This window comes from Rhea pennata, chromosome 24, assembly GCF_028389875.1.
Source record: "Rhea pennata isolate bPtePen1 chromosome 24, bPtePen1.pri, whole genome shotgun sequence".
Lineage (NCBI taxonomy): Eukaryota > Metazoa > Chordata > Aves > Rheiformes > Rheidae > Rhea > Rhea pennata.
This window is the reverse complement of record NC_084686.1, coordinates 7,257,396-7,278,485: the sequence shown is the minus strand read 5'-3', so window position 1 is coordinate 7,278,485 and position 21,090 is coordinate 7,257,396. Positions and strand designations below refer to the sequence as shown.

The following is a 21,090-nucleotide window of genomic DNA, read 5'->3' as shown; positions in this document are numbered from 1 at the left end:
TACATGTTACCAAGCCACCTCTTTGTGTCGTACCGTATCCCGCTCCCCCTGGGATCAAGGGCTTCTTCCTCACCGGTATCTTTTAGTGGCCTCAGGCTGTTGCAGCTCTGCAGCATGCATCCCTACCAGTCTCCATGAACGCTGTGCAGACTGGGAAGTGAGACTGCCAGGACAGAGTTCATGCTGCACACGCTGTGGTAGATTACTCATTTCATCACTAAGTTCAGCATCCCACAAATGTGCCATAGTTCAAGGGGCTCCCGAAGATGCAGTTGGCCATGCAGTAATAGTCAGTACTTACACCATACCAGTGGGCAAAGTATCGCCTCACTGGAAAGAGAATCTAGGAGTAGATCTGAACAGCGATGTTAACCGTCAAAGAGATGCTGGTTATGATGTACCCTCTACGGCTCTCAGCCATAGAAGCCCAAGGCCCACCATAATTTGTAGTTATTGTTGGGGAAGATGGATGGTTTTCCTGTTCAGTGAGAATTTCAAAGACTTGAAAATATTTTCTTATCACAGTTCGAACTGTCTTCTTTTTAAAAACATTTCTGTTTTGGACAAAATATTTACATATAAAATTTTCAAATTATTTCAGTTTTAATTCATTACAATAATGAAAAATTATTTTTAAACAGTAGTTTTTAGAGTTCATATTAATTTTTATTCCAATTTTAATTTCAAAGTCACAAACAGAACTCTAACATTTATAAAATGTTAATACAGGAAATTTGGATAATTGGAAACATAAAATAATAACGGAGAAATGAATTAAAACAGAACCTTGCTAATGAAGGAATCTCTAAACAACTCCCCTTTCTTAAAACATTGCACTTAAATATTCCCAAGCAGTTGTAATACAGTCTTCAGTGGTTTATGTTTAAAGATAGGCCATTTTGATAGTGACTTGGCATTATGGATGGAACCATCTATGAACCTTTGAAATCCCTCATGATGTTACTTTATGTTGTTCAGAACCTTAAAGTGACGTACTGGAATGGCTGACAAATAGGAGAATCTTTTTCTTAGTATATGAAAGGTGAGATTTTCTTGTTTTCCTGATTATGAAAAAATATACAAATTTAACCTTTATATGGCCTAAAAATTCAAAAACTCTGACAGCAAAATAACCCAACACTTATTACTGTTTGATTATCATTAGACTTGAGCTAAAACTGTGATTTTGTCTGGAAGGCCTCGCTCACGATTCCTATTGGCCATGCTCAGCATCAAACTGTTTTGCATGCATAAAGAGAAGGGAAGAGTTTTCAACTTAATTTTTCAGAGACTAAACAGTTACCTAAATTACTCATGCCAAATTTGGCATGAGCAGTTTATAAATTTGTAAATAACTGGCACAGTTAAATGTGTTCAGCAGTAAGGTTTTCTCTCCTTTGTCCTGCCTCTTTACAGGGGGTCCTTTGGGGGAAGTTTTTCTTCTTGTTAGTTTAGAACTTCCATAACAACCTGTTTTCTTGGTTTCTGAGAATCTAGGAAGTCTAGTTTGAAACAGAAAGCAGCCCCTTCTCTAGAGAGAGGATGCAGTTAAAGATTTCAAACAGCAGCATGTCTTTTTCCTTGTAAGTATACAGTAGACGCAGATTTTACTGTAAGATAAAAGTCTTTGCGTCAGTTGGTCTTTGCTGGTGATGATTCATGGGCTGAATCTGATCTTGCCCTGTTTGTTCTTTGGTATCATTTCTGGACTTGGGAAGACCCATATGGATTTTTTCACAACTGTTTCCAATCTCAGAATCAGGACTGACACACAGGAAGGTGTTTATATGAAATAGTTCCTTCCCGAACAATGCCATTCCTACAGAACACAGGCAATGGGAAGGATCTGGAAAGTACAAGCAGGTTTGGATTTTCTGTTAGTCACAAGGATTGCTAGTCTTAAGCTATGTCGATCGTCTTCACGAGGGCAATACGGAGGGGGATCCTAATCTAACGAAAGAGGCTTGTGCATCGGGCCTGACCTCTCCATCCAGTGGAGGGGTGAACCAGTCATGAAAACTGAGGTGGCAGCATCACCCTCACATATGGTACAGGCAAAACACTCCAACAAGCGTGCGAGGAAGCCCTTTATACCACTGCATCCGTTGATCAAACTTGAGATAGTGCTTCCTCCCATTGCTCTACTTGTCTGTCCTACTCCAGCAAATGTTGGAGGGCCTAGTGAACAAGTAGTCCTGTCACATCTGCTGAGCTACCCATCGGCAGCACAGCACATGTTTGTGCTTTTCAGATGCTGTAAGCACATGCTCTGTAGGGTTTCTGCATGTGTATGTACCTGTGTGTCCAAAAGTCTACTCAGCATCCTTTTGGTATGCGTATGATATGTACCTGGAAATCAGACGTATTGAGCTACCCTTCCACTGGGATCTTTGTGCTACAATTTCCTCATCTATTAGGAAAAAAAAAGGGGGGGGGATAACACTGTTTTGACAATCTGATTCATTTGCAACTATAAAGTGCTCTGATACCCAAATAGAAAGACCCTCTAGAATTGTGTTAATTTTGGACAAAAAGGGAACCCTTCTCAATGGGCTCGCTTGAGCCTGTGAGAGTCTCAGACAGAAATGAAGCCTCCTTGGGCTCTCTACAAAGCAGGTAACAACTTCCCAACCTGTTAGAAAAAATAAAAGAGTGTTTTGGATGTCAGAACTGAAAAACTTCCAGCCTTGCCTTCTGATAACCTGTTAGCATAAAAGCTCCAGTCCATCCAAGAAATGAGAATATTCATCTATTTTATCCATCTTCTCCTCCAATTCATGGCTAAAAATTTGCTCTTTCCTCTCATGTCCATCCCAGTTTGTTGTTATGAGTTGGGTCGCTCCAGTTGCTTGTTCTTCTACCCATCAGCTGCCTGGCAAAACCGACACCATCTGAGCAGCAAACACCAATCTCAATACAGATTAACTTGAACTGCAGAGCGAATAACAAAACCTCTTCCCCCTCCCTCTCTCTCTCCCTCTCTTTCTCTCTCTTGTTTTTCAAGCACACCCTCTTACCGGGTTCCAGCTGCCTCATTAGAGAGGGCAGCCTTTATTCTGTGTTTCACCTGTACTTGAAGCACTAGCATTTTCTGCCTGGCGAGAGAACGGTTTATGTACTCTAGGGAGTGAGAAACCTGACAGTGGAGGGAGCTGGATGATGGTAAGGGACGGCGTCCAGCTTTTCTTCTTTTTCTTAGCAAGCAGAAGCAGGTCTGACCGTGGCGAGGCGTAGTGTGATGAGCTGGTTTGTCCCCTAGGCGGGCGGGAGCCAGGGGTCTTTGAAGGAGTGGTTCATAGCAAGAACCTCCCCAAGCCTGCTCTCCCTGGCTGTCGCTCTAACTGCTCAACGATATTGCAGCACTGACCAGCTTTCTACCCCACATCACATTTTCCTGCTTTACTCCCAAACTGGAAAGAATTTCCCAGGTAGCTGCACACACCGTTGTGTATATTGGGTATTCGGGCAGTGACAGGGATCTGGATTGTAGGGGGGACAATGGGACTTCTGTATTACTGCAGGATCCAGACGCAGACACGTGAAAGTCTCACGTGAATATTATCAGACCTGGATGCAGTAAAGAGGCTCAAAATCTGTCCTTGCCTTTACAGACAGCTGCTGGTGCAGACAAAATCCCACTGCTACAGCTGTATTTTGCAGTGGTTAGCGTCCAAACGTGAAGCAGTTAACATCCAACACAGAAAACTTAACAATGTTGTGCTTCTTATACCAGTAAAAGCATTAGGAAAGGAAAATGGTCCAGTATTTATAGCGCTGATCTGTTGCACAAAAAATAGAGGTCTAGCTTGTCCAAAGGTTTACTGAAAGATATTGTGTATACTATTCATCTTTCTTTGCATCCATTCTGGGACTGCAATTGTTGCTTGCAATTATTTTTTCTGCTGGTTTTATGTCTTTTGTTTATTTAGTTTATAACCCATTGAAGGAAAAATCTGTCTTCTATAATGTGCTTGTACAATTCCCAACATACAAGGCCTGGATTTCAGCTGAGGACTTTAGGTTCTGTTGTAATATAAAAAGAATCATATATACATTTTTTTAAAAAATATCCTTTTTAAATTTTAAATTTCATAGAATAAAAGATGAGTGTTATTTAGAAAAAATTGCGGAGTAAAACGTTGACTCAATTACAGTTAGTTTTAATAAATAATAAATAGCTTTCTCCTTAGATTTTCCACCAAACCCAAATGCAGAGAGTGAAGCAAACAACAGACATTCCAAATCTTGACTGTATTTACTGATCTACTACAGATCTGCATTTATACCAAAGGTCAGAGATAGGTCTTTAAAAAGATGTCATGAAATTTATATACTCTGCAAATACAAAGGACTACTTCAATGTGCTTGATGCACGCATGGACGTGGATGAACTTAGCTGTGCGATTCCAAATGACGTTAAGAATTTTGTCTAGCTAAAATAATGAAGTCAGTGCTTTGAAAATGCTTTGAAAACCTTCTCTTGCTTCAGGATGTTAAAATAATGTTAACGTTCAGGGATCTCGAAACATTTTTGTGCCATAATGATTTTCCCAAAATAAAACAAAGGGACAAGCTATGATGTCTGCGAGAATAAAAATCCCCTTTAAATAGCATGTGAGCCCTCTAGTGGGATTCACTGCGCTCTGTCCTAGGCGCCAGCCACAGCCGCAGACTGCGCAAGCACCTAGCGTTTGCGTGTTACCTGTGCCTGGTAAGCACGATTGCTTTAGACCTCACTGAACCTCTGGGCTTTCCTCTTGCAATTTGCGTTTTATAAACCAGATCTCTTCTCTTATCCTTTTTCTAGCTCTCTCTTCTCTCTGCAGTCTTAGTAGCAGTTCAGGTTAGTTTTGCAATGTGAATCCAAATTCAAGTGTAAAGATTGAAGCTGAGATGATCAAATGCAGACCTACGCAAGTAAGTGAGAGACTTAAAAATGAAGGGAAGTGAGGAAGACTAGAAGGACAGGAAGAAAAGGGTAGAAAGGAGAAGGAAATATCCCACTGACCATAGCTGAGTCAGGTTCCGAAATCACTATAATCTCTTATTTTGCTCTTTCGAATGAAAGCCAAAGGCAATTCCTAGACAGAGGCCCTGGGACAGTAATTGCTTTATTTCCAGGTATCTGGAGCACAGGACGAAGCTGTTCAGAGGATTTATTAGTCAATGCCAGGCTAGCTGCTTGTCCTTTTTGGCCAGTCTAGCATAAACTTTCCCAAAACACCAAACTCTTGGCATCCCCAGAGACTGCTACTGGAGCTGCTGGAACGAAGAGTCTTTGGACAGACAGTGGGAATGAGTACTGCTTCATACTCCTTGGACTCTGCCACTGCCACAGTGAATAAACTTAAGAGACCTTGTGAAAGCAGCCTGTATCCATTTACTTTAGTAGATCTACAGCATTTTCTGCCCAGAACCTGAGCAACTCCAGCATGTACAGCCATTCAAAAGTCTAAAATAGGGGGTCTCTATGAGTAGTCAAGGAGTAATTTGGCATCTGAAATGCTTTCATACAAACCATTTCAAATAATGAGGAAATTTTTATATAAAGTCTGCTTGTAGGTAATGCCTGAACAAAGAAAGGAGCTATATTCAATGAATACACTATTCATGGCATGCAGCTCCCCGTTCCCATTTGATTTTGTAGTTGTTCCTCATGCTGAATTCTTCTTTGTATTGCTCACAGCTCACCTATCTTCTGCTAGGATACTGTTAAATTCCTTATCTTAGAACAGGCTGGGCTGCGGCAGTACAGAAATGGACCTCCAGGAGCTGCAAAACTGATTCAGTCAGGCAGTGCTGTCTTATTTCCCAGTACAAGGCCCCATTTGGATCGTGTAGGAAATTGTGGGTTATAGAGGACATGAAAGTAAGGATCTTCCCATTTGCTGTCATTAAACATTTCATGGTATTTTTCCTAAGAGAAGGACAGTTTGGTCTCCTGCCCAATTAAGCATTGGTAATTCTACTCCTAGGAATCTTTCTCCTCCTTCTATCAGATTTCCACTGGGTTTAGCCATCCTGAAAAGCTTCTCAGGGGAAGGGAGGTTTCTATGTAGCCACAAGGGCACAACTCTGTCAGGTATCTGGAGTGCATTTAACATATCACACATGATTAATGAAATGGTCTTTCTTCCCACAGTGTGCTCCTAGGGCTAAATCAGTGGTTGATTAGGATACCTCAGTCCTTTAAACTTTTTTCATATCTCAGCCTTGGATACTTGGTTGTCTGGTTTTGGCTGTTGAGATGTACAGAGCGAGACAGAGGACAGGCAGGACCCTAGCTGCCAAGCCAAGGGAGATGACTGTGTCTGCAAAGTGAAAAATCATCACAAAACCACTGTGGAGATATCTTACAGTGTTGGTGTTATTTTTGTTACTTTGCTATGTCGGTCATGTGAATATGCATGATACTTAGCAGAGAGAATAATGACAACTAAGGACCCTGCAGTCTTTTCATGTGTGTCATTTCATTCTGTTATGAAGTACTTGCACTCCTAGGCAGAGAAGCTCTTCAGAAGATATACTTATCTGAGGGTCTGAATATAATCCGTTGTTCTGTATGAATATAATATACGTAACTGTGCTATTATAAATTTTGCACATCTCAACTAAGAGGGTAATATTCCAAGGAAATTTAACTACCAAACAGGGTGGTTAGGAGGAACCTATTAGAGGGACCCTGGGCAGCAGGTAGTGGTGCCAGCTACTGGGACTGCCAGCAGGTGGGATGTGTTGACTGCAGAGAAGTCAGAAGGATCTGAAGGAGCAACAACTTCATCCCATCGTGTCCTCACTGTGCGGGGATGTGCGTTTGGGCCTGCCTCATCATTTGGGCTGTGCTCACCATTTAAAGCAAAACCTAGCCTCCTCCAGCCCCAAGCAGGGCATGCAAGGAGGCTGGTTGCTCCTGAAGACAGTCAGGACTGACCTGAACAGAGACCAGCACCTTGAATATGGATGCTCTTGCTGTTTCACTGAGTCTTCTCAGGATAGCCTGCACCTCAGGAAAGGATAAGATCCTTTGTGCTGCCGCAGGACGTTTCTCTGCCAGTACAGGCAGCATTTAACACCTGACACAGAGAATTTCAACAGAAAGCTAGAAATGATCACATTCTCTGTGAAAACCGTGTCCCTGCAGTTGCTCAGACTCTCCTCTGATTGCCACGGGGACATTAAACCTTCAGCAGTTTGCTTCTCTGAAGGCAGATTTTGGTTCCCTGCCTGGAAAAACAGTAGGCGAAATAGTAAAACCTTAAATTCGAACATGTGTAAGTTATACATCTTATTTCCATTTTCAAGCAACATTCCCTCAGCAAGACATGAGGAAAAAATTACCATCTGCCTTAGAATATCTTGGTGGAGCATTTATCTCCCAGCCATGATAACTGAATTTCAGTAATTTCTCCCTCCCCCCCTGTTCAGATTAAGAAACAAATTTGTTTAGTGTCCAAACTTGGAAGTCTCACCAACTGAACTCACAGGGTGGGATTTGGTGCACAGTCATAGCTCTTACCCTTCAGTGAATGGTTTCCTCCCAAGCCACTTTGCTTCTGGCAGGGAAGAAGGATGGTTGTGTGATTAAAGCAGTGGACTGAACTGTGCTGGATATAGGCTCCATGCTTTGCGCGGAGAGTGAGACTGCACATTAATACACCCATGTAAGGATGAAGGTAATAATCCTGCTCTTCTCTGGTAAATTTTTCAGATTAGAGGTATGCTGGGTGCACATAGCAGGCTGTGGTCTGGTATTTTAAGTGACCTTTCAAGCCAAAAGCATGAGTTATAGCAGCTGGAGGAAAAACAAAATCTGTGCTCTCTATCTGTGGTTTGTAGGCTCGTAATTCTACCAAAAGAGGACACAGAAAGACTTGCTTGCCAAGGGTCTTCATGTAGTCCAGGTCTTAGCACAGTGTGACCTCAGCTGATAGAGGTCCCCTCCTCATAACTTCATCACCTCAGAAGACAAGCTGGGGCCCAAGTCTTTTTTCACATGCAGTTTCTGTGGTCTGAAGTTTTTAACTCATGCCTAAGGTACTTAAGATTTCTAGATGTCGTATGCAAGTAGTAGGCAAGCCTGGGACTGTTTAGCCCTTGAGAACAGACAAGATCAGTTATTTTTAGCCATGCATAAATGCGATTTTTCAGATACTATGCTAACACTGTATTATTCTTCTCTGACTGCTCTGTCATTTTTGGCATGGGGGTTTTGTGTCCTTTGTTAATGAAACTAGGGCAGGAGGAGGTGCATCTTTATTTCTGATTTACACTGCAGACATACCTTAGATGATGAGTTGAGAACTACCTTTTTGTCAGTTGACAGACAGACCTGAATATATTAAAAAGACAGCCTGCAGAATTGTTTATGACCCAGCACAAGAGTGAAACAGCCCATCAAGGACTCTTAGGAGCATTAACCCGTATCTGAAGTACCACTAAAATGGAACAGAGCAATACAAGATGCAGAGAGGATGTAACCAATAGGCAGAACTAAAACCTAAGTGTTAGACACTTATATACACTGCTTTTTATCTGGTTCATGAATTCTGGTATTTCAGAGGTATTGCGATCTTACAGCTATCACTGGTTTTGTCTGAAAGTCAGTCTTCATTCTACCTCACACTCTATTTCCTCCAACTGATTTCAACATCAGAGATCCCTTTGCTGAGACCTGTGGCTTCTAGCACACCTTATGATATTCATGTGGCAGGCCAGGCATGGCCTCTCTCACATATGAAGAAATTCCTCTCAACTTTCCACCTCCAAGATACTTGTGCTTCATCCACTACCATCTCTGTAACCCAAATCTGTTGCTACAGCAAGGGTAAATGGTGCAAAATAGCAACAAAGATGACAAGTTATCTGTTTTCTTTCACATTTTAGGGAGTCCCCAGTAGACTGTAGTGTGAGCAAATGCAGCAAACTCGTTGGAGCAGGAACCGAGTCCAACCCAATGAGCTACAGCACCTACATGGATGAGAAGAACGGGCCTCCTCCCAACATGACCACCAATGAAAGGAGAGTCATTGTCCCAGCAGGTACTGCCAACATCAAACTCTATGTGACTTATTTCCTTGCACTGTCTTAAATACGCAGCTGAACAGATAAATCTTGTTTATTTGCTCTCTAAGGAGTTCTTTTTCTTACAAACCATGTAAAAAATAAGGAAAAAATCAGAGTTTCTGCCTAGTGGGAATTTCCTGTATCTTGGGTATATGTTTTGACCTTGAATCAGAGTGAGAAATGGATTATTGGCATTTTTTTCCTGGAATGAAGCATTAGTTTGGTGCGTTGGACCAAATGCAGCTCCTGTAATGTGTTAGAGGACAATCTGCAGTGCTCCATGGGACATGCATGATGTGACAAAAGAGCACAGTGTGTAGGCAAGAATAGGCATGATGTGCACCCAGACGCTAACTCCTGTGAGGCTCTGAAGGATCCAGATGCACCTTGATGTCATATTGATTCAAAATGACCTGGTTTGGTTTCATTTTTTTGTTAGTAGTAGAAAACTAGAAAAATTATATTTTGCAGAACCTGCATTTTCTTTCCAAAAATTATTACAATGGAACATTCCTGTCTAGTTCTCTATCTGTATTTGATATTCATATCTGCAATCTGAAGTTGGCAGGATACATTATATACATTTGGATAGTCAAGGATGAGCACTGCTGTGGCAGGCAACTTGTGAAGTCTAAACCTGGAAAGAGAGGGAGTCTCACCAACTGAGAGCTGCAATGTTTATAAACACCATGCATATAAGCAGTTTTAGCCCAGGAACTTTCCAGCAAAGGAAATACTATGAGTCAAGTCTTGGCCCAATTTCAGTACCAAAGCTTCCACTGATTTCTAGGGGTCCAGCTTTTCACCCAAAGTGCTGAGGGTTGCGGCGGATTCAAGCAGATGAACTGTTGGCAGGAAGAAATGTACTCGTGGAATTTAGCTCTGTTTTCTGATCGTGGCTTGACCACGAACAGATGACAATTCCCAAGCATTTGTTTGCCATTTAGGATGAAAAGGAAAAGCTTGAACTGAACATAGTAAAGGGAAGCCAATAAAAGATTGACAGTGAATCTCAAAGTACCATTTAAGCCCTTGTTAGGATCTGCTTAGAAAGGCTGGCTAACCTAACTGGTGACAGGATCAGATATGTTTTCAGCATCTGCATTGCCTAGAAAGGTGTTAGGTGATACCAACTAGTCATTAAAAAGCTTGCTAAAGATATTCAAGAAGGAACATTTATCCTGCTCTTCACCATACTATTTATGCATATTTAAAAAGACCAAGGGTGGGCCAAAGTTTAGCATTGGTGTTGAAATGGGAGAAATGATTTTTAGTGCCCTGAGGAAGAGAAGGTTTAAATCCTCCTCTTTGAAGGAACGTGAAAAAAAGAATTTTCTCCTCATGAGCACCCAGAAATCAAAACCTTGAGATACTTGTGAAATAACAGTGATTTACCAGACTCTGGAAGACAATAATGAACATCATCCCAGATCTCGGGCTGCAGGATATGAGGCCCAAATTATCCAAGAAAGGCATTTGGAAATTTTAATACAATCCAGATTAAAAATTTATAGCACATTAGGGTGAAGATAGGCAAGAACAATGTCACATCAAGCTTGCAATAGTAATAATAATGAACTCTACGCAATGTTTCAGGAAAGCAGTTTTTCAGAGATCATTCAGCATCTTTACCAGTGATAAATAGGCTGAATGGATATCTGAAATTCAAAAATCATTGTTTAAAGGGAGATCACAAGTTCACTTTGCCTCCTAAATGTTGAGTTTTAGAAAACAAGGCAAATAACTCCTCCAGTTAAAAAAAGAATCCTCCCTTGATACTTGCATTATAAAATTTATAGCCTTCTGTCAGTGCTTAGGGAGTAGAATTTAAATTGACTATTGCTGAATGTTAAAGGAAATTCATCTTTTCCAGAGCAGACTTGCAAACATACATGATTGTGAGTTTCATGTTTAAAATTCAGCTTTAACAACATAGCTGTATTAGAAAATCACTGAGGAAATGTCATTGTTACAATTAACATTCCTTGCTCTTCATTTTATGCCATTCTTCTCGAACTCAGCTACCCAGGAATGCCCCAGATACAGCCTCCGTCTGAGCTTTTGTTGTCAAGGGATCGCTGCAGCCCAAGCACATGCAGATAACAGTCTTGGACCAGGATATTATTTTATACCTTGTTTCTATAACCGTGATACAGGCATTTCTTGTCCCTCCTAAAAGCACAAGTTACCAGCTGTGCAACAGCTACATGTATCTGATCTGTTTTCTCAACTGCTTTGGGATCTGAAGTGTTTGAGCTTTATTTTAGAGGAATGTACCAGCTGTGATAGACAGATCAGATCCAGACTTCTCTGAAGTTCAGGCCGTGAGCTTGACTTCACAATCCTCTCCAAATGCAATGGAACAGCAATTTGCAACTTAAATTTTCAAAAGGGATACTTGGGTAGAAGGAGTACAGGAAACATCTGAGAATGCAGATATGCTCTGAAAAATGACTCTGTAAAAATGGTATTGTGGCACAAATTCTTGCTAGAACTTTCTGATCTAATGCTCTTTTCAAAACTCAAGGGTGATTTCTTTTTTTAACTACTGATGCAGCAAACCATCACCATGGGGTCTGAAACTCCAGCCGGGTTCAATCTCTCTCTTACGTCATCACCAGTAATAAAGATCCACAGCTGGAACTCTGCTGACAGTTGATAATGATGCATGAGACAGTATAAAATCCACATTGCCCTCCAATAGTTATGTTGGTTTTACAGGACTAGCAGAGGTAGAACTGTGTTCTTGTCAGCAGGGTGAATGAATGTGACTCAGAGATACATGGCAAGATGTTCTGTTTAAGCAATATTTTTTTCAGAGTTCCTTTGCTGACCATAAATACCACCATCCTCAAAACTTTAAAATGCCATCTGCTGGGGCTTTGTAATGCAGTTGCGAAGGATGGTGTGACTTACACAGCACTGATGTAATTATGTAGCATTGCAGAACTGAAGCTGTGACAAACATACCCTTTTCAAAGGGGTGAGTTAGTTTTTGGAAGTTTGCTCCAGGGAGAGGAAAAGTCAGAGTCAGATGGTACTGGTATTGCTCCCAAGCAGTAGGTATAAGATTCAGGCAGGTGGGAGACAGTCAAGTGAACTTATTCTGCCAGGAGGTCCCTGTGATCAGTTTGTGCCTTGTGCCCTCTTATAACACACTTCATGCTCATGTTGGCAAAATGCATTGGAATCAGTAGATTACGTTTGTTAATGCTATGACTAGACTACAGTGAGTGCTATAGGCTCGAGGTTACTTATAGCATGACCATCCTTTGTGCTTTTCTGCCAGATCCCACCCTATGGACGCAGGAACACGTGCGCCAGTGGCTGGAATGGGCTATAAAGGAATATGGATTAATGGAGATTGACACCTCCTTCTTCCAAAATATGGACGGCAAGGAACTCTGCAAAATGAACAAGGATGACTTCCTCCGAACAACCTCCCTTTACAATACAGAAGTTCTGTTGTCTCACCTCAGTTACCTCAGGGAAAGTAAGTATTGCCCTGACTCAACCCAGCTCTAGTGTGACATGCTGGTAGGACAAGCTGTCGGGAGGTTGAACTTCTGGGGCTCTCCTTGGAGAAGAGACAGTGGTAGGGATAAGGGGAAAAGAAGAGAGAAAGGCAATAAGAAGAGAAAGCAAACAAAGAAGAAAGAAATGAAAATGTGTGTGAAAGCTAATTTTAACTTAGATGGAGTTAATGGTGCTATAAGATATCAGGGAGGTGAAGAACTGAGCAGGATTCTTAAGAAGATTAGATAGTCTGATAGATAATAAAAACATCTGCGGCTATGTGATAAAAATACATAAATCTGCTGTGATGATTAAACTAAATATTAACTGATGTGTCACAGGCAAATTATTCCATAACTTTGCAGTTAGAGGGCTGTGTGCTTTTCCCTGAGGCTTCTGGTAAAGACTGCTTCAGAACAGGACCCATGACTGGCCAGATTTTAAGAGTTTCTATGTTCTTTGAGGCCCAGATTTGTTGGAAAGAGAAAAAATATATATATGAGTAATTCCCCAAATATAACTGCACTGAAGCAGACACAGTGCAAATAGCCTGGTACTCAAAAGAACAAGTTATGCTGCACCTCTTTATTCCCACTCTCTCTGTCCCACACTAGAGTATAAGATGGATATAACAACTCCATTTTGTTTTACTAAGCCGCTCAGACAGAAGCTGTGAGCAGCTTTCTGAGCCACTTCTGGAAAAGCATACTGCAGCAGCCCAAAACAGGACTGATCACCTCGTGGTTAGCACACACTCTTGAGGCTGGGAGTCTTAGATTTGGACCATTCTAAGACTTCCTGGGCAACCATGAGCATGTTCACGGCTTCTGAGTTCAGAGTACTGGAGCTAAGTCCCACATGCTCCATTTTTTTTTTTAATCACCTGCCCTTAATTTCATGCCTTCGGGGTTTGGAATAGTTAAGGTTTCAAATGAAACTGCTTTTATGGGAGTATAATTATTTGAAGACTGAGAAATCAGGGGAAGGTGCCACATAACAAACTAGAGGAGAGGAAGAAAAATATTTTCTCCGCTGGAAAATCAAATCGTGAAATAAAAGCAGCTTAGGATGCCTCCATCTGGCCAGTGCAATAAAGCAGCAAAAGAGCATTTATTTAGGGTGGGTTTTTAAAAATTATTCAGCACTGGTCTCTCCCTGCCTCTGTCAAAATCACTGGGAGTTTTACAGATTACAATGGGAGCAGAGTTAGATCACAGATGGGTGCCTCTGTAAGCCCCACCTTTATTTTGTTAGGGAAGTAGAGCCAAGAAAATGATTCACAACAAATAGCTGAATTGCTGGATTTGAAAGGTTTTTGTCCCTTGTGAGTGCACAATAAAAAAATTTCCCATCCAAAATAATTTGCAAATTTCATCCTGTTTCATCAGCAAAGAGCTCAGTTCACAGAGCACTTCTGGATTAGCGCAGATACAAATAGCTTTCTAACTAAGGTCAGCATACAGAATTACACATTTCTGAGGGAAAATATTATGGCAATTTTGTGAAGCAAGTGTTGATTCTGACAAACATGCTGCCTTCAGCTGGGCAAATCAGGCGCTTTGTAACCGGAAATGTTTTTAAATTCCCACGATAAAGACTCAAGTGAGACACTTAGTTTTGAATTGTCTTTTGATAAGACTTGAAAATTGAGACAAAAAGATGAAGAAGTTGTTGTATGTTTTTTGGATCAATGAATATGCTGAATTTGAAAAGGGTGAGAGAAGAGTTAAATTCTTCTATTGCTTCAGTTCCGGACGGCATCTTCAGGGACAGTGTCAAGTGTTGGATTTCTCATCACTTGAGAATAATTTAGTTATTTAAAGAGAGTATTAGAGGAATTACATCCTTACTCTTAAAGCATTAGCCTGAAGAACTGGATTTGATTGCTGCCTTTCATTTATTCAGGAACAATTTTCTGATTGATCCTACCTAACTGGCAGGACCTGAAGTTCTTAAACTAGAAGTCCGGTCACCTTGGTCTCCATCTATAGAAAGAAAAGCAGGAGGACACATTCAAATTCAGGACAGTAGGCCCCTAGCACAGGCATCATATTTAAATGCCTAAAATAAGGAGGGATGAACCTCAGCCTGAATTTCTCTGTGCCTCAGTTTTACATTCTGTAAAATGGAGCTAGTAATACTGCCTTCTCGGTTCTTCTGGCCGTCTGGTCTGTCGAGATTGCAAATTGTGTGGAACAGGAATTGTGTCACATGTCTCTCAGGACCCAGTATAATAGAGTCCTAATCACAGTTGCAACTTTATGTGCTACTGCAATGCATACAGAATAATAATCATAAAAATACAGTGTTCTGCTGGGGGAAGGCCTACGATGATTTCTATGCTACAAAGCTAGTGCAAAACCTGAGCAACTTTGCTGGATTCAGAGAAGTTACTTATTCCAGTTTTACATAGATGTATATGAAAGCAGAACTCAATCTCAGTCCATTCCCAGCTTTTATGATTATGAATTTCCCTCTGCTCAGCCCCTTGGGCTGCTCTAACATGTCATGCGAGTGCTGTCCTTATTAAAGCAAGCTCCTGTCTGCGTGGAGGTCGGGCAGCCTCCTGAAGAGCATTCCTTTCCCGGCAGCTGTTCCTAGCACTGCCTAATGACAGTCTGGTTTCTGGGTTGCTGGTTAACTCCCTCGTGGAGTAACGCCTTCAGAAGGAGTTTATTGTTTTTCCAGACTGATTTCCAGCGGATGTTTAGTGCCGAGCCTCTGAGCTCAGTGCCATGGGGAGATGGTCTTTTTTTCTTGAATTTTCCCCTTTTGTAAGGTTGGTTGTTTCAGAGATATCCAGCTCCATTACTGCTTAGGGTGGAGAATGGGTGATGGCAACAAAACACAGGAGACCTTTCGGGCCTGTAGGCTAAAGTACATCTGCCCAATCTTTCTCATGCAAAGTGTTTAATGTCTCAGGGTACTGAGCTGTGTTTGTCACGTCTAATGAATCCTAAATTTTGGTGTTTGCAAAGCAAGAAGGAAACAAAGCTGCTGTGAATTTTCTGAACCTCTTTGCTAGTCGGGCAAAAGAGCTCTGAAAATGAGTTTCCTCAGAAAGTTTTCAATGTTTTACACTCCTGATCAGGGTGAAAGCAGGTTAAAATAGTCCATATAGTATGTTATATTGGCTCATCTGAATCCCAACTGAAAAAAAAAAAAAAAATAGGTAACACCTACCAGACGTCAACAAATGCTCAATTTTAGTTCTGGAGATAGAAAGCTCAGGAGAGTTATTTAATATAGATGAGACAAAACTATCAGACAAAACTTAGGTGTAGCTCAGAATTGTGCAGTTGTTTCCTGTTTTCACAATCTATCAGACTCAAGTCAGAAATTCAGAAGTTTCTGGTATTTAGGAAATTTCAGACCTGCAGAACACAGTTCTGCAACACACACTATCCCCCCCCCCAGCTCCCCGTTTTTTCCAGGCAATATACCACTCTTTTTCCCTAAGAGATCATCTTTCTTTAAGGGTTTCTTCCAGTCTCCTGTCTGGAATTATGATGATTAAGTCAAACTTAGAGCCATGCCTTGTCCTTTCCTGCTTCTCATTCATTTTTCTGTACCTTCAGACTCCAGACTGACTGACTGCTGTGCCAGCATCTTTTTCAAACACAGTCTGCCCAGTGAATCTTCCCCATTCAGTCAGTGGGCAGTGGGCAGGGAGATTTAGATGTTTTCATGCTATGTTTGGGATGAACATCAAAAGAAGCCTGAGCTGTCACCTCTCGTCCTTTTCCTCCCCGTTGTCACAGCGGGTCAGGTGTATGTGGTGTGTGCAAAAGAATAGAGGCTGAAGGGGAGAGAATAAGACTATGGTTGAAGGTAGAAACAGAAAACTGCTTTGTGATTTTTACCATATTAATGTCAAACAAAACTTCAATGGCAAAAGCACTGGAACCCTGATTCCGTCCCTCCTGAGACGTGGGGAAAAGTCCACACTGCCTCCATAAGGACAGGATAAAAAATGCTCCCAGGTTAAATAGGCTTCAAGATTATGAATACAAAATATTCCTGCTTCTCAAAAGGATGAGCTGCCTTGTGAGAGGGAAGGCTTTGTGGCGAAAGAACTCTCCTTGTCTGTTTTTCATTCTCTTTCCATCTCCCTTTTTAATTAATACAAAAGAAATATAAGAAGAAAGGAAAAGATGGGGGGAGCCATAAGATAATGTGTTTGGTATTAATTACAGGAGAATAGCCTTGCACTTAATTACTAAACCCAGTGTTTCCAGAAAGCATTGATTTTATCTAAACTATCACTGACCCGGTGGGGGGATGAGGAGGGAATAGGAACAAAATGAAAATTCATCACAGCCAGAGTTTTGCCCAAGAACGATCAGAGTAAGGGAGGGAACTGCCTGACCTCTGTCTGTCTGCTTCTCTCTGTCCTGATCTGTCTCTCTGGCTTTCTCTCTTTTCCTTCTTCATTGAAAACCCTTAATAGGAAACACATTTCCTTTTCTGTGGTGTTCCCACCAGAAACCTCAGACTGGCGGGCAAAGGTGAGAACTTTTAGCAATTAAACTGGGGGAGGCACCATCCCTTTCCAGTGGCTTGGGCTGCATTTTTTAGCATAAAGTAGCTAAAGGTTGATCTTACAAGCTTATTCAGTACAATTTACCACCCCACCCCCACTTCTTAGCCACTCAATGCAACCAGGCATTTGCAGCCTATTTAGTCATAGCAAACTGCATTTCTGAATTCCCCAGCACTTCCCTGTCTGGCTGGGGCACGCTGGGCTGGGCTTTGCATTCAAGATCTAGTTCAAATTAACCTGAAAAGGAGAGAGTAAAGAACAGGAGTTTCCTGCAAATGCTCAAGAAAGAAATACCAAAGCGAGAAACCATCTAATAAAACCATGAGTTAGCTGGACAAAACTGTTGCATTCCTCCGGCAGCAGCAAAAGACCAGCTGATCGCTCTGAATAGTTACACCACTCACTATGGCTATCTGTGACCTTCACAACCACGATGTCTTTGGGATCACTTTGTACTCTTCCCCTCCCAATTTGCCATGTTATCCACCCTGATCTTTTGAAACACCCTCTATCTTGCAGCATCTGCTAGCATCCCTCTAGCCCACTTCATGGGAGCAGCTTTTGTTTTCCGAGCTAGCAAAGCTCTGGTTTCCAACACCTTCTGCCTTTGTGTATATGCTGGTTTGTGCATATCTTTGGTTTTGTTTGTATTGAGGGAAGAAAAGAAATCCATACAAACACAGGGCTAGTAAAAGCCAGCACCTGCAATAGCTATTACTTCTGGCAGGCAACTGCTTAATCCTCAGCTCTCAGAGGACAGCGAGGCGTACTGTGAATACTACTGAGGGGCAGGTGAGGCTGGTGCTATTTCGGATCTTGTGAATTAGAGGAATATTGAGACTGTGTGGCTTAGTCACAAGATCCCGATCAGTTAGTACTATAGTACGTGCAGAAATGGTATTCTTAGTCCTGCCACAGAATCTGGGGGTGTTCAGGGGCACATATCGTACATAGAAACCTACAGTATGCTGTGCTTTGCTTAGGACCAGGTCTATGAAGAACCTTAAATGGGACAGAATCTCCCTGAACAGAGGGATGTGTAGGCAGGAATGACAGAAAGTGTCCATAACAGCACTTCTCATCCATACCCATCCATGCCAGGGTTGCTGCCCTGCTCCAGTTTACATCGCCAGTCCTTACTGGAAAAGGCCCATCACCACCTGATGAAGTGGAAACTTTCAAAGATCTGTGTGAAAAGTGAGCCCACAGGGTTATGCAGGGTAAATGCATATAACTAGACAACCATGAAATGTGTATTACATGGTGGCTTCCAAGAGCTCACAGGGCCTCTTCCTCCATTTCCAGAGGAGTTTGCAGGGGAATCAAAGTGAAATACTTAGAAAGGAACATTTCCACTGTAGACAGTGCAAAGCAGAAACCCTTCTAACGGGTTCTTCTTTGTGTTCCTCTGCAGTATTTTTGTTTCAAGATGAGGCTGGATGGAAAGGACCCTCTGAATCAAGAAAGCCAGTGTCAAACCCTGCAGATCATGAGAGATGCTGGAATACTGATCAGATTTGTGCAGCTGCAAGCCCAAAATCAAGCACGTGCTACTAAAAATGTTTAGATCCTGACAGTGCAATTCATGCCATTTCTGCTGTATCTTCCTCAAACAGGAGATTTCACTATCACAGCTAGCAAGAGAGGAAAACTTCTTCCTCATCCTGTAATACTGTCTGCGTCACAGTAATCTCTAGACACTCTGCTGTAACAAGGGTTGTATCTATATAAATGTACTATACAACTTTACCCTTTTATAGCAACTTTCAACAGAGGGCCTGAAAGCGCTAGGAAGTCCTGCTGATCAGGTGTGTTTAATGATGCATTTGCTGAAGATTTCCATAAGGCATCAGAATTCAGGATTAGCTGGATATGAGGAGGCACAGTCAGAGTAAGATTTCCTAAAGAATTCAGTTCTCACGTCAACATCTAATGCAGGTTAAAACTTTCATCATTGCTCTACAGTCAATGGCACACATGTGACATATGGCTACCACAATTTAAGAAGAAATTTGTTTCTACCATGGAAACTGTGAGGTCAATTGCTTGCAAAATTTGGTATTTACGTCCTAGGGGCAGCATTTTCTGCCTGCATGCATTGCTCCCCACTGACAGACTACATTCAATCTGCAATAACTCCTTTTCTTTTAATTACAGGTAGCTCATTGCTGGTCTACAATACTCCATCCCACACAGAGGCTTCTTCACGTCTTGCCACCAAAGAAGGTCAGTCTTTTGTATATAAATGCCCTGGCTTCCTGTGTTCTCAGTATACTTTTGATTGGGTTAAAAGTAGACTTTTAAAAAAAATCATTGGCATAAAAATGTCGTGATCTCTTATGCATGGACAACATGGTTAAAATGTTGAAAATCTATGCTGAAATCCACGTATCGGCTTTTGCCATCCAATACTGTTATGTAAGATATGTATTTGCCATTTTTACACTGACATATTGCTGAGCTGATAAACTGATTGCATGCTTTGTTCTTCTTGTGTAACAGTTTAAATCTGAGATATTCCATATCACAAGGACTGAGACAATATTTCTCTCTCAGCAAGTTTGTAGTTGAGCAGGATAAAATTTTCTCACAATAAATTCCATTACTGAATAAAGGCCACCTGGGTCTTCAAAGACAATTAATGAACCTGGCAGGTAGTTTCAATGAGCAGAGAAGAAGGCCACATGTATTTTTTTATGGTACCTTCATTATGGAACACTTTGATTTTTCTTCGCAATTAACAGTTGATTCCTAAATTTAGCACGTTTATTTAAAAATAACTTAAAAATAAATAATTTAAATAGAAATTAAATTAGAAAATTAAATATTTTAAAAATAATTTAAAGTTGACCAAAAATAAAATTTTTTAGAGTTTTCTTTTTGGCCAGTGGAAATTGTGATTTGTTTACCGTTCCCCCCAAACAACTCCTTCCTCCACTTTTTTATATTTCTGTAGAGTATCACTATTCCTTTACCAAAATTGTATCAAAATCCAGGCAGGGCTTTGATATGTTCCATCAGAGAGGTTCTCAACACTTGTATTGATCAAAAGTTTTGCAGAGCTGTTCAGAGGAGCCTAAGTATCCTGCTAAAAGCTCAGACTGGGAGCTAGGAAAGCCTCAATACAGTCCTGGCTTTTTTTTTTTTTTTTTTTTTTTTTTTTTACTTTTTTAACTTGTATCATCCTATTTAGTTACTCTTTTAAAAAAAACAACTCTCCCTGGCAGACTATTAATTGCATCTTGCTATCGCTAAAAAAGCTTGAATCTAATTACAATTTCTTTTCATAACATTCTTTTTTTAAAAAAAAAAAAAGTACATAGGGCCTTTTCCAAGCTACACAAGTCGTATCTGCTCTTTGCCTCATCAGCATACACGCGGATGCTACGTTTGTAGGCTGAATGCACCTTTATAAGTGTATTCTCTCTTACCAATAACCCTTTGGCACAAAGAGACCTGGCTGCTGGCTAGCACTGTAGGCCATGAAAAGCTGCTCACTACACTGAGTTGTTTTATTTCCAGAGATCCTGCAATGATTCAGTTATTACAAGAAGAAAATGAGGTGTGGGAGAAGGAGGGGGAGAGATTCCCTCCACTGGTTTGGGCTGTCCCCTCTGTGCCTTGTATATGATTAGCGGTACTCAAGCTGCTTCCAAGTGGCACTTGTCTATGCAGGGGCAGGAGCTGCTGTTGACAGCGTTGGCATCTGCTACGACTGTTTTTGCTGCTAATGAAACTTGGGAATAAAACATTTATGAGTTTCTAACTAAAGAACAAAGGGATTAAAATATAGGCTAGTATTTTAATTAATGAACCCTTAATCCTTATCTTCAAAATATCATTCAGCTACTGCCATTTTTATGCCATTAGAAATTCTGAAGATTCACAGATCATGCAGACGGACTGACCTTAAAAACCTTGAGGTTTAAAAGTTAATCACACACTTCCTTGAGGCTTTGGGGCCATTT

General features: G+C 41.2%; 1 protein-coding gene across 5 annotated transcripts in view; it reads left to right on the top strand.

The window, feature by feature from the left end:
* FLI1 (Fli-1 proto-oncogene, ETS transcription factor) overlaps positions 1 to 21,090 on the top strand; it is a 93,479-nt gene that overhangs the window by 53,630 nt on the left and 18,759 nt on the right. For all 5 annotated transcript variants that reach the window (XM_062594373.1, XM_062594375.1, XM_062594377.1 and 2 more), the window contains 3 exons: positions 8,884 to 9,038; positions 12,353 to 12,556; positions 19,280 to 19,348. In XM_062594373.1, the coding sequence (XP_062450357.1) occupies positions 8,884 to 9,038; positions 12,353 to 12,556; positions 19,280 to 19,348 (428 nt within the window). The remainder of the gene's footprint in view (positions 1 to 8,883; positions 9,039 to 12,352; positions 12,557 to 19,279; positions 19,349 to 21,090) is intronic.